At 41.4% G+C, this 13,474-nt stretch overlaps 1 protein-coding gene across 2 annotated transcripts in view; it reads right to left on the reverse strand.

Moving 5' to 3' along the window:
* The window catches only part of IQGAP2 (IQ motif containing GTPase activating protein 2), a 253,895-nt gene that overhangs the window by 1,119 nt on the left and 239,302 nt on the right, over nucleotides 1–13,474 (reverse strand). For both annotated transcript variants that reach the window (XM_008167529.4, XM_065550077.1), the window contains 5 exons: nucleotides 13,124–13,211; nucleotides 11,105–11,317; nucleotides 4,388–4,548; nucleotides 3,219–3,362; nucleotides 231–339 (listed from right to left, as the gene is read on the reverse strand). In XM_008167529.4, coding sequence (XP_008165751.2) covers nucleotides 231–339; nucleotides 3,219–3,362; nucleotides 4,388–4,548; nucleotides 11,105–11,317; nucleotides 13,124–13,211 — 715 coding nt within the window. The remainder of the gene's footprint in view (nucleotides 1–230; nucleotides 340–3,218; nucleotides 3,363–4,387; nucleotides 4,549–11,104; nucleotides 11,318–13,123; nucleotides 13,212–13,474) is intronic.

Consider the following 13,474-nt stretch of genomic DNA (forward strand, 5'->3'; position numbering starts at 1 on the left):
TTTAGTAACTAATTTTTGACACACTTACTGTACTGTCATACATATAAACTAAAATTATCCCCCTCTGCATACCCAATCTCAGCCTGATCTTAATATCCTACCTCAGTAACACTGTTACATTCCACCCATTATACTATACTGCTCCAATAGTTTATGAAAAATCAGAAAGGGTAGATTTTTAGCTTAAATACAAGTTTATTTAGGTCCAATAAAGCAAATTTAAACTTTACCTGGAAATGGAGTTCCACTTTTTCCATCTGAACACCCAAGAATTTTGCTTTGATTTCAAAGTCACCCATTTCTTCACCAGGTGTGATATCAAACATAACATTTTTAAACCTTAAAAAAAATTGGATGTATAAATGTATGCCACACAATTTCACATGATCAAGAAACAATAGAGAAAGCCATGAAAACAAGATTTGTACTAAAAGCACTAGTATTTTCCTAAGCACAGTATGCACTCATGACAAGTACATAATTTGAAACCATAGGTATTACTACTGCGCCTGTGCCCAACAGTAGCAGAATCTGGGAGACTGCAGGGCAGTTTCTGGTTTGGAACAGAAATCAGTAGCGCAGAGTTGGGTATTTTCTTAGGCTATATTTACACTCTCAGTGCTTTACAGTATAGGAATACAAGCATATGATACCAGCAGAGTGCTCCTGGTGTGGATTCAGGAACCCTGGCAAAGCTGTGCTTTGTACTCGTATACTAAAACCACCTCCCATAAGTAGAACAAGCATACCAGTAAAGGAACAGTTTTGGTAGTACAACTGCTTCTACAATAGGGGCTTCTGCTAGCATAGCTGCATCAGCAAGGGATCACACCCCTGACTAACACTGCTATGCCAGCCGAAGTCTGCAGTGTAGACATGTCTACACTGCAATTTATTTACAAAATGTACACACAAGTTCTGTTTCCTTAAAGGGAAGAGGTAACAAATGGCACACAGGCAGCACCCTGTATTGTAGAGTCCCGTTCCTCTGTCCCCAGAAGCTTCTGTCTCAAAACCTCAGTCTCTCTCCAGGATCCCATACAAATCTAACTGCTTAACGAAATTGTGCCCACTGCCCTTTACCTCCCTCTGTCCCTGTTAGTGTCCCCATGCTGAACTGATCTCTCGTCTCTGATCTGTTCAGCTTTTTAAGAGCCCAAGCAGCTTGGACCACTGCTGATCTTTAACTTAGTATGTGTAATATGAAGTAGAGCCAAGAACACATTTCATCTTTAGGGAAAAGGTCTTTTTAGCTTTATGTACCAGGACATTTGGGTCCTGGCGTATCAGGTGGCTATCAGTGAGGCTCTGAAAACGCATGAGTCTTGAAGTCCCTTCTGAGAGTGGCCTCTATCTTTCCATCTACCAGGGCATTTGATAAGATATCCTTCCCTTAGGAAGAGATGCTAAGACACCATGTCCTTTGCCAGGGATATTACTGCTACATCAGCCTCAGGGGAGCTAGAAAACACTGTTAAGGTGCTAGAACCAGGTAGAATTTCAGGACTTGAATAGCCTTTTCCCCTTTTGTTGGGTGTTTGCCACTCCTTCCCCAATTACTTCACTGGAGCAACGTAGTAGGGAGATGGAAAGTTCTCTGTTTTGGATGAGTAATAGCTGTCCTTAGTTTTAGCTTAGTAAGGCTCTCTCTGGCTACATCTTGATGGTGTCTTCAACCTTCCTCTCCATGGTTTCAAACATGCCTGAAGGAAAGAACTTCTCATGCTGCTTTAAGTTTGGGTTTTTCACAAAGCCAGGAGTTCTCCAAACAAAGCTCCTTCTTTGGAAGAGAAACTGGAGCTCATGGAAGATGAAGATCTAGGGTACTTTGTATTTTCTGGTGTTTGGCTTCTTTAAAAATATATATATTCATTTTGCCTTTGGGAATGAAGTTTCATTCGGATTGGGGGCCCACTCTCCCATTGCACTTGGGGCTTTTGAGGTGTAGCTCATGTGAAGGGAAGGAGGGAGGGTTGAGCTTTTGCGCTTCTCATCCTTGAATATGTTATTGGAAAGGAAATGCAAAGAAGCATCCTCCTAAGGGACTGGATTCTCCTCTTTAAAGAAGGCTAGTTGGAAAATATGCCAGACTCCTTGCTCTTGACAATAACTCACTTAAGTGAACGGGAAGGAACTCTGGAATTTTTTTTTAAAAATAGACCGGACCAGTTGATTGTGAGAGGTGTTAAATTAATGAGCCCCCCTCAATTTCCATCAAAGAATCCCTGATTAGTACCACTGGGGCTCTACCAAGCCTCACCACCAATGTGAGCTGACCCATCCTTGCTGAAATGTCTCTAGGGGAGTCTTGACTAGTGTGTGAAGAAGAATGCAGGGACCTCAACATGTCATTGAAATGCTGCATAGTTTTCTTTAGAAGAACAAAGGTCCATGAACCTTTGAAAAGTGTGACAGAGCTGTCTTTTCTATAGCTTCTGAAAAAGGTCTCCTCACAAATGAAGTACTCCTTGATTTTCAGTTTGTTCTCTTCAGTTTGCTCAGTATGATAGAACTCCGCAGGTTGTCCTGTTTCGGAGGGCGGGAATGACAAAAAGCACCCTGAAAATTTTTTGGTCCTCTAAGGGAGAAAGCGTGAGATATTTTGCTTGCAGGTGTCCCAGAGTTATGAAACCTAGGATATTGGATAATGCAGAAGACTTCAACAACCAATTCTGTTTGCACTGCCAAAAGCAGAGAATCTGGGACAAGGGTGGAAGGAAGCACAGAGAAGTCACGTGTGACCTCTCTCTGGTATTTGCAGGAAGAGAGCTGAAGCCCAAGTGTCTCAGGAGGAGGGAGAAGTCAGGATTCAGAAGCTTCAAAACTGAATTATTTTCACTAATGGCAATTTCAGCAATGCCTGCTTTACTCAAAAGTTTATTAAAGTGATTACTCAGTGGATGAAAAGGCAATAGCTGCTCAGCAAGTCAGCTGTATCAACACTTATTAAATTACTTTAAATGGAACATCTAGAAGTTTGCTATAATGTTGCAATAATATGGTGCCTATTCTTAAAAAAAAAAGTAGCAAACTACAAAGACAATGGGGAGAAAGTTAATTAGGATATGCAACTGTAATTTCCCTTCCTAATGTATAAAAATCTCTACAGTAATGTGAGGAAAAAAGAATGCTGACATTTCTGAACTTTTACCAAAACAATGATTAGTTAAAGAGTTGTCAATTTCCTTGGTTCTGAGCAGGTTTAACGTCATACTCACTGGTTGGTTTGAAGATCTTCAATTTCTAGAATGACACCTTTTTCATGTAGTCTTGCTGCTGTGTACTTTAGTGATGTGTGCTTAAGTTTTTTGCTTCCCTTCTCTTCTACTTTTCCATCTAATTTAATTGACCTCCGAGAATTTCTGTAGAAGAGAAAAGTTTGTGATTAATCCACCACCAAACACATTTCTCCTTCAGACTTATTTCTTTCCTCTTCTGCATAGTTCTTAGCAAAGGAACGGCTAACAAAGAGTTTAGTTCTTCCTTCACTCCTGTGTGTTCTTCTGAAGGCTCTCGTTAACTGTAACTAACTTTCACATAAAAAAATAAAAATTTAACAATAGAAAGAAACAAACTGGAGGAAAAAAGAAAAGGAACAGATCTGAGCATTACTGGAATTACTATTAGACAGAAAAAACAGGAGACATTTTGTCTGAATAATCTAAATATTTTTGTAAAGATTTTCAGCTGCTGAAAACTTAAATTTTAGCAGCTAGTTATATTTAACTTATAGTAAGATGTAAAGTGATAGAAGTGACAACAGATTTTCTTTCTTTTAAAAACAAAAAAACCCGAAGTCCTTCTCCCTTAAAGAACCCACAACTTATGTCAACAAAACTTTACATTGTGTACTCTTAGTTGTGGCTTTATCTCAAGAGTAATGCAGTAATCCAGGAGTGAGTTATGCAGATCATCCCAGACAAGTGTCAAATACTTGCATCACAAAGCATATTTTAGCAAAGAAATATTTTAAAAAGTTAGTACTATTCTATATCCCTCCACCTTCAAGCAAGTTGCCTCAGAGTGAGAAGGAAAATAATAGTGATGCCCCAATGCAATGTTGCACATGGAGCTTGCACATGCGTACTCCCACTGGTAAACTCCAATTAAACTTTCCAATTTAAGACCAATAAATTGAAAACATACCTGTCAGACTTTTTTTTTTTTTTTTATATATATATAAAAAGGCTTTTTAAAAGGAGGCTTCAAAGAAATTTATTATCACTGTCTCCTTTTCGCTGTGTAGTTATTCAATAGTTAGTGACAACTCTGGTTCACTTTTTACATGTGAATTATACTCAAATTTTCAACTAAAAGGTGAAGCCCTCCACTTACATCAATGGCATTTGGAACTCTTTAGACATTAAAAATAAATCTTTCAACTCACTTTCTTGTTAAGTTGTCTAAACAGGTTTTTATATAGGTGTTGTAATAATTTACTTGATCTTCATAAAATGTTGTCTTGGATTGAAGTGCAGACAGAGTCTGTTGGAGTTTCACTAATTCAGCTTTTCGATGATGTCGGTATCTTCTTTGATTTCGGATGTCCTAAGGTAAAAAGTTTTCAATTGAATTGTTTTATTGAATAATAAATTGATTTGAATTTTTAAAATAAAGTTATTTCCTCACAAACCGCCACCAAAATCTGTTCAATACTTCTATGACTGAATAGTAACTTATTGCTCACTCATTTACTGGGGAAAAACATGAATTATAATATTGCACTTGCTCATATTTCCCAGAAGTGGTTTTTTTAAAGTGCAGATACAAATCCTATGAGTACAAAGAATAGCATTTAGTTGTGCCAAATGGATAATGACATTCCTAACCCATTTATGTGCAATTTAGTCAGCTGCTTATAAAAGCATATTTCTTTTATCATTTATAATTATTTCTGCCTATTATGCTGAAGAGAGAGTCCATGTTTCAGCAAATAAACCATTATTCGATGACCATTGACTTATTTGAGGACCCAAAGAAGTCAAGAAAACTAGTTAAGAAAATCTATAAAACCTTTATTTTGAATGGTTTGTTATTTCTTCCAATACACTGATGCTACAGGTAGAGACTTAGTCAGCTTCTTCACTCCAGTGTATATAATTTACAAACAGTGGTGAGGACCAAGTAAATAGGTCAGATTTTAAGAATCAGACAAATATTTGGGATAGGGTGAAAAGCCATTGACAGTTCTGACTCCGTTCTAGGACACTGCAGAATATAAAGGACTTATCTATTCATGTGATGATTATTTTTAGGTCTTTAAAACACAATAAAAACTGTTACTTATAATAACTGTGGTTCTTCAAGATGTTGTAGTTAGTGTGGATCCCACTGTAGGTGCGCATGTCCCTTGTGTGTACAATTGGAGTCTTGATTAGCAGTGCCTGAGGCCACACATGTTCTGTGCTTCCTTATGCTCCCATGCAAGGGCATAAAGGGCAGAACAGCCACAATCTTCCTCAGGGCCCCACAAGCAAAAGCCTGGGTTGCTAAGGACTCAAAGCTGAGTTTGAGAGCTGGTCATAGGACCCACACGGACTACTTCTTGAAAAAAAAAAAAGACTGTTACTCTCCTTTGCATAGAATCACAGGGTTAGAAGGGACCACAAGGGTCATTTTTTCATTTGTGGGCCCCTAAACATTTTTGAATGGAGGGGCAGACCCTTTTGGACATTTTAGCCAGTCTGCAGACCTCTGGGGCCCACGGACCACAGGTTGAAAACCCCTGTTCTATAGTAATGACAACTTTCTGTGGATTCCTTAGAGATAGCCTGCAGAGGGGTCCATGGACCACAAGTTGAGAACCACTGATCTAGTTTACCCACCTAACAACATGCAGGATTTCTCATCACTGTTCTTCAATATATATTGCATAGGTCCATTATGCTGTAGATGTGCACGCACTGGTGCTGGAGTGTTTTCCCCAGCAGTATCCATAAAGGCCCCACCCACTGCTAAACTCTTCATGCTCCAAAGCCAGGATATAAAGGCTGAAGCATCAGGGAAGGAAGGTGGGTTGTATAATGGACATATGCAACACATCTCAAAGAACAACAGTTATGAGAAGGTGAGTAACCATTTTGTCTTCTGAGTGCTTACATATGTCCATTACACTATTGGCGACTCCCAAGCTGATACTCCAGGAGGCAGGGCACAGTCTCATTGGAAGAGGGTCTGTAGGACCACTTTCCCAACATTTGCATTCTCCTGTGATGCAGCAGATTGAGTTATGCCTGGCAAATGTATAACTACAAAAGACCACTTTGCTGCTCTACAGAGGTCCATAACTGGGACATGTGCCACAAATGCTGCTGAGGTCGAACGAGCTCTGGTCTAGTGCACTGAGAGTTTGTCAGGAGACATTACTCCTTTGGCAGCACAACACACTGTAATGCAGCTGGTGATCCATTTTTGAGAGCCTGTGAGAGTTGTCATCAGGTGGCCTCTCATACGTTCCGCATAAGATGAAAACCTGGAAAAACACCCCCCAAAAGGCTTTGTCCTACCTAGCTAAAAACACCAATGCGCGAATGTCCATGGTATAGAGCTGCTCCTCCTCCTTATGGATACGCAATTTTGGGAAGAAACCTGGTAGGCAGGTAGACTAATTCAACTTAAAATTGGACTCCATCTTCAAGAGGAATCTGTGGTGTGGTCTCAGCTGAATCTTGTCTTTGTAGAACACTGTAGGGTGGATTCATGACCAATGCACTCAGATCTCCCACCCTACTGGAAGAGATAATGGCTGCTAAGGTGATTACCTTTGCTGCCAGGTGTAGAAACAAGCACAATGGTAAAGGCTCAAAAGGAGGGTCCATAAGCACAGACACCATCAGATTTAAAGCCAGGAAAATGTTGCGGCTCTGACAAACATTCACACCATTCAGGAACCTGGTAGTGATTGGGTGAGCAAAGACCGTCTTTCCATCTATGTGAGGATGAAATGCTGAGATGACCACTAGACACACCCTAATAGAGCTAAGAGCTAGCCCTGACTCCTTAAGGAGCAAAAGATAGTCCAGAATTGATTAAATCTTCATCTGAGTCAGGGCCACATTATCAGAGGCTGCTGAGATGGAAAACACATTTTCATTAACTCAACTAAATAGCTTTTTTGGATGGCTTTCTGCTATTAAGGAGCACATTCTAGACTGCAACTGAGCAATGTGCCTTTTCTGCATTCAACCATGCCATAAGGTGCAGCACTTACAAGTCTGGGTGCAGCATCCACCCATGGCTGTGTGTCAGGAGGTCTCAGGTTACTGGCAACGAAGGTTTATGAGTGAACAATTTGCAGAGGTTTGAATACCATGTCTGTCTCAGCCAGGCTGGAGTTATAAGAATAATACTGCCCTGATCTTGATTGAGCTTGAGAATGACCCTGGGAATAAGGGGTATTGGCAGGTAAGCACAGAGGAGCTCTTTGTTTCTCAGAAACAGGAAAGCGTCTGATATTGACCCTGGGCTGTGATCCACCCTAGAACAGAAGCAGGAATACTTCCTGTTCCTTAGAGTTGCAAACAGATGTATGGACAGAACACACCAATTAGAATGCTTGTGTTGAACGACCATTAGTGTTCCAAATTGAAAGACTTGCCCAGGCTAATTGCCAGGCCAGCCTGGCAGGTGTGATGCGTTGAGATTGACGAAGTTCTGAATGCACCAGTTCCACAACTTGACTGCCTCCTAACAGAGGCTGTCTGACATGGCACCCCCATGCTTGTTCACATAAAACACTGCTGTGGTGGCGCTGAAAAGTCTTGCCCTAAATGTGCATCAGGAACTACCAATATTCACAGAATACTGCATGTAATTTGCAGACTTTATGTGTAACCTAGATGCACTCCCCAACCCACAGTTGAGCCATCCATTACCAAAGTCATGATAGGGATAGGGAGAAAGAAAAGAACTCCCCTGCACAGGGAGTCTTGGCTCATGGCAGTACTTTGTCAGGGATGCACACCAGCTTGTCTGGATGATGAATCTGAGGGCAATAAACTGACTTGAGCCATGCCTGAAAATCTCTCCGGTACAGCCTGGCATTAGGGGTGGACCTATGTGAATGCTGCTATATCACTTAAAAGTCTGAGGATGGTCATTGAGGAGCCCACAGAGTTCCCATATAGTATGAAATCTGGAATAAGGCAGGAAAGCCTGGCTGAGGTCAAATCCAAGACTGCCCTGATGAATGCAGAAGCAATAAAGTTGACTTTTCATTGTTCAATTTCAGGCCTAGGACATTGAAGAGACCCAGGATCTGAGGGACCATGGCCCTCAGATCCGTGGCAAGCATCACCATCCTGAAACTGAGGCGGTGTATGTATTTGTTCTGTTTACTCAGGTCTAGGATAGGACAAAGACCGCCTTTCCTCTGCAGAAGAAGAAAATATGGGGAGCAGAAGCCTTTTCCCCTGAACTCGTGATACCTCTTCTATGGGTCCTAGATGAAGCAACAAGGCCATTTGGTTGCAATGTTAATGTGACAAGGGTCCCCTGCAACTTCCTTTATGTCATCTTTCAGTTCCTCCCTACTGTCCTGTAGGAGCTTGGTTAGGAAGAACTTCATCCTTCATGTAATACAGTTATATTTTGTGAATAGGGCCTGATAGTTCATTATATGGAGCTGTACTGAAGCAAAGGAATAAAACTTGCACCTGAACAGATTCCATTTCTTAGAGTCTTCCTCTTTTGTGGTGCCCTTTGTAGTTCTGGATTTGTGTATAATACCAGTTTCACCAGGAACCCTGGGTTAGGTTAGCCATAAGGAATTCACAACCTTGGCATGATGCTTGGTTCCTTTTCTCAATCCTCTTGAATGTAGCAGGAAGAGCGGCCAAGGTCTGCCAAAATCCCTTCACCAGCTAGTCTATATTGTTGTTAATGAGGAGGGCAATCCTGGTAGAGGTTGAGAAGTTCAGGATGTCAGAGTTTATGGGACTTTTCCCAGATTACTGAGGTTGTGATGTCCAGGGTCTGTGGGACTGGGATTGAAAGGTCCTACAACACTTTAAAGTCCAGTGCTAATGTTGTGGCTAGTGTTACTGCTTCATCTAGTGACAATGATGACTTCTGATGGAGAAAGAGGTTGATGGGATTCTTCCTGTGTAGCCTCAACCTGTTTGTGGAAGTTACGTGTCTCTGGCATGGAAGGCCTGGCCATTGCTGCCACTGGGAAGTGAGATCTCTTCTTTTGTGATACATGAGAAGGGGATCTGCTCTGAGACATGCACACTGTACAGGCATTGGCTGGGCTGAGGTTGATGAACCCAGTGCCACTCGTGTTTTGCCTATGATGGGGAGCCACTGGGAACCTCCGGCACCTTCTGTGAGGTTCTCCCCCTTCTTGACATTGTGAATCAATGGCTCAGGGACAGCAACAAGGAATATATTTCCTCCAGTGGGGGTGCCATAGTGTACGTGACATCAGTGCCCGGGGAGGTGATGTCTATAGTAGTCTCTGTGTGGAGGATGTCTCAGATGTGGATATCTACTCCTCTACCACTATGTACGTCAGCACTGTGACGAGTTCAACAGTGTGTTTGTAAGGCACGCAATGCCACCTATGCCAAGATCACTCCTTCCCTGTGCTACACTAGCACCTCCCACGCTTGAAGCAACAGAGAACTTGGAGGATTTGTCTCTAGAGGGCTAGTATTTTGGTCCTTCCTTCCGAGGCACTCACTGGTTTCAGTCTTGCTACCACAGGTGGTAAGAGGGAACTGCGGGAGGGTTGCGACCGCATAAGAGCTCAAGGTAGTACAGGGTCCACACAGAGCCTGAAGGATGCTGCTATTCAAAGACTCCAACTGTACATGAGGCACATGGACTCCTACAGTGGGTTCTGCATCAGTTCATACTCAAAGGATAAAACTAGATTACTCTCTTAAAAGTATCCATCTCTCAGCCTTGGATATTAAATTATGTTGATTAAAAAAAAAAAAAACTAGAAGAGTGCCAAAGTGCCCTAACACAAATTAACAATTAAAAAATGTCAGCAACTTTAAAATGATCAATTCAGTCTGGGCTCAGCCAGCTACCTACAAAAAACTTCACACCTATTTGTCTAGGAAGCATTCCCTACACCTACTTCAAAAGCCCTTGTAAACAGATGTCTTCTGCGGCAGGCCTGGAAGGTCATCGGACCTGGACTATTTCAGAAAAGGGAGGGAGCAAGTTCCGGGATCTCACAGAGGATGCCCTGCCAGATGCCCCCTACCACACCTCTTGTAACAAGGAGGTTGCAGCTTCAGCACAACCTTCTGATTACAACTGTGGCAGCATGGGAGAGAGGCAATCCCTCAGTTACAGTATTAGAAAACGTATCTGGCTATGTGTATTTGCAATCAACCAACCTTTTACCTTTTCAAAAAAGTGTTTCTCTCATGACAATAGCTAATGCAAATGAATATATTTTCACATTAACTACACTAAATGGACAATACGAGCAAGAATGGGGATTCTGATTTGGGTCAAGGTGGTTGGTTGCTACAAGTTTAACTCTTTATTGAGATAATGGAGAAAAACACCCTCCTTTACGGTTTTTCATCATTGCTGCAGCTATTTTGTCTTATGTCAAAGGTATGTAAGGAAATCCTTTTTCTGACTGCTATTTTTATTTGGTTTCTTAACTTTTAAGCTCTGTAAAGATGAAACCAGTGATTACTCAAAACATTGTGCTTTGAAAAATTTGTTTAATTTTAAATGGAAAAAAGTACCTTACCCTCTCGCATTAGCACGTGCCATTTGCGGTGTATGTTTATCGATACCAATAAAAGAGCGACATACAAATATTCATAGTATTGGAGATTGTCAGTTACTCTTCATCACTTGTGTAGTGTGGATAATAGAGGAAAAGTGCACACCCTTGTACGTTATTCAGCTCAAGCAATCATGTATTTAAGTATTTTAGCAACTAAATTTATTTCCTCACTTATTTTGAGGGTCTAAATTTTTCTTTCAAACTGAGATGGAATCATTATTTGCATACTGAGGTGACTCAGTTTGGTATTCTGTACGAGGATGTTTATCACATGTACATGTGCATATGGTGAAAGGGTAGGTGCATTTTTAGAAAACTTAAAAGAAAACAGCACATTCCAATTACCTTAGCAATCTCATTGATGATTTCTTGGTACTTATTTGCTGAAGACACTAATCCAGCCTGTTCCAATGTGCGAAGATTTCTTTGTATTTTCCTTTTTTTTTGTTCTATTGGTAGCTGCCCATCTTCAAGCATAGACTGACTGTGCTTCATTTTCTCAGGAGTTTTGGAATCTAAGATAGCACGTTTCTCTACCACTTTTAAGTGCTCGGATTCCTGGACAAAATATGGAAAAAAACAGTTGCTTACCTGTTCATAACAAATATATATATAAAATAAGTGTCCAGATGCTCTCACCTCTATGTAAAAGAGATAACTGAGAACTCAGAACAAGACTGTGTAAAATAAATGCTATGTTTATATCCATGTTGACTAAACTCTTAGCATGCCTCTTGAAGGCACCTTAAAGTAAGTCCATTATTAAGGCTACACTTTAATCACGGGTATTTTTAATAAAGGTCATGGGTAGTAAACAAAAATTCACAGCCGGTGACCTGCCCATGACTTGTACTATATACCCCTAACTAAAATGAGGGCTGGGGGGGCGGGGCGCGTCCGGAGGTGCCGTAGGAGTGGCCCGGGACACCCACTGGTGCTGGGAGAGGAGAGCTGGGTGGAAGTGCGCAGCCCAGGACCCCCACGGGTGGTGGGGGAAGGGTGCCAGGCAGCAGCTCACGGCTCAGGACCCTTGCTGGTGCAGGGGGTGGGGGAGAAAGAGGATTGGCAGGGCTGACAGGCTCCCTACCCAGCTCTACATGTCCCTGCAGCTCCTAGGGGGAGTGAAGGCCAAGGTGGCTCCCCACACTGCCCCTGCCACAAGCTCTGGCTCCACAGCTCCCATTGGCCGGGAACCACAGCCAATAAGAGCTGCGAGGGCAGCGCCTGCAAACATGGACAGAGCCCCCTGACGCCTCCACCTAGGAGTTGCAGGGACATGCCAGACGCTTCTGGGGAGCCCCCCCTCCGGTAAGCACCGCCCTGCACCCCAATGCCCTGCCCCAAGCCCTGAGCCCCCTCCCACAGCCAGTGCTGCCGGCCCAGGTACTGCCTGGTCTGCTGGGGCAGCCCCGAAGCCAGCCACACCAGTCACTGCAGAAGTCATGGAAAGTCATGGAATCTGTTACGGACACAGCACATTATCCATTATTAATGAATTAGTAAATTTGTTAGCTGGGACATAGGAAATGTGTTTGAACTGCAGTCCCACGGACGGATCCAAAACCCATTCAAATCAGTGGAAAGTCTCTTATGGACTTCAACAGGCTCTGTATCAGGGCCCACAGTCCTTAAAAGTGCCCTCCCCCCATTTTTTTTGTTTTAAAAGATAACATTTTGGCTTTTCTTGACATCACTGATATAGCTTGTGCATCCACTAAATATTTCACGCTGCAACAGTTGAGAGAAGTCTGCAGAAGACAAGAGATTCCCACGCAATTCCCATACCAAGGAAGGCGACAGGCAGTTTCCCCACATGGTTGTTTGTTTATATTGCATAAGCAAAGAAGCTAAATGGGAAAATGCTTGAAATTAAGATCCTAGTTTTTTCTCATGAAATATGTAATAAGATAACTTACATTGGTGCATTTGATGGTATAAAAATCAAAGACTACAGACACTTTCATAAACTATGTTAAAAATAATTTCATGGATACATGACAGTACAACTTCAATCAAAAAGATCAACATTTTCAAGTAGGAATAAGCCCTGTGATCTAAATGGGACTTTTTAGTAAGACCCATGAAATAAAATAGCTATCTCTGAAGTAGTTTTTAAAACTGCATATTAATTTCTGATTTTAATTCCAAGTTATCTACATGAAAGAAAAAAAAGGAACCAAAATAAAAAAAATGATTTCCTGATAGATCTGAAGAATTTTTAAAAAATATGTATTTTCATTTTATGATTTGTTATGTTAAAAAAAGAATATTTTTCTCCATTGTTAATGGTCAGAGAAATTTGTTACCTATTTTAAATACAGGACAAGGTATTAAGATATATTATATGAAGAGGAGAACATTTACCTGTTGTGCAGAAGCTGGTGTTTCTAAGATTTCTAAGAGTGTATCTCCTGGTTGTGTTCGTATCACATCAACTACAAGTCTTTTTGTCCTTTTCAGAGAAATAAACAATGGATATTATAAAACAGCTGTCATAGGAAGCATTTAGTTTCCTCATTTGTGACTCAGTTAAAAAATTAAAGATCTCACACACACACACACACACACACACACACACACACACACACACACACAGTGTTGATATTTTTTCAAAGGTATTTTAGATTTCAGAGCTTCTATTAACAGCAGTATTAAACTAAATGGATTTTTGATATGTGCATATTTTTGTATCAAAGTTTATAGGCTTCTGTTCCC

Source organism: Chrysemys picta, chromosome 6 (genome assembly GCF_011386835.1).
Source record: "Chrysemys picta bellii isolate R12L10 chromosome 6, ASM1138683v2, whole genome shotgun sequence".
NCBI classification, from domain to species: Eukaryota; Metazoa; Chordata; order Testudines; family Emydidae; genus Chrysemys; species Chrysemys picta.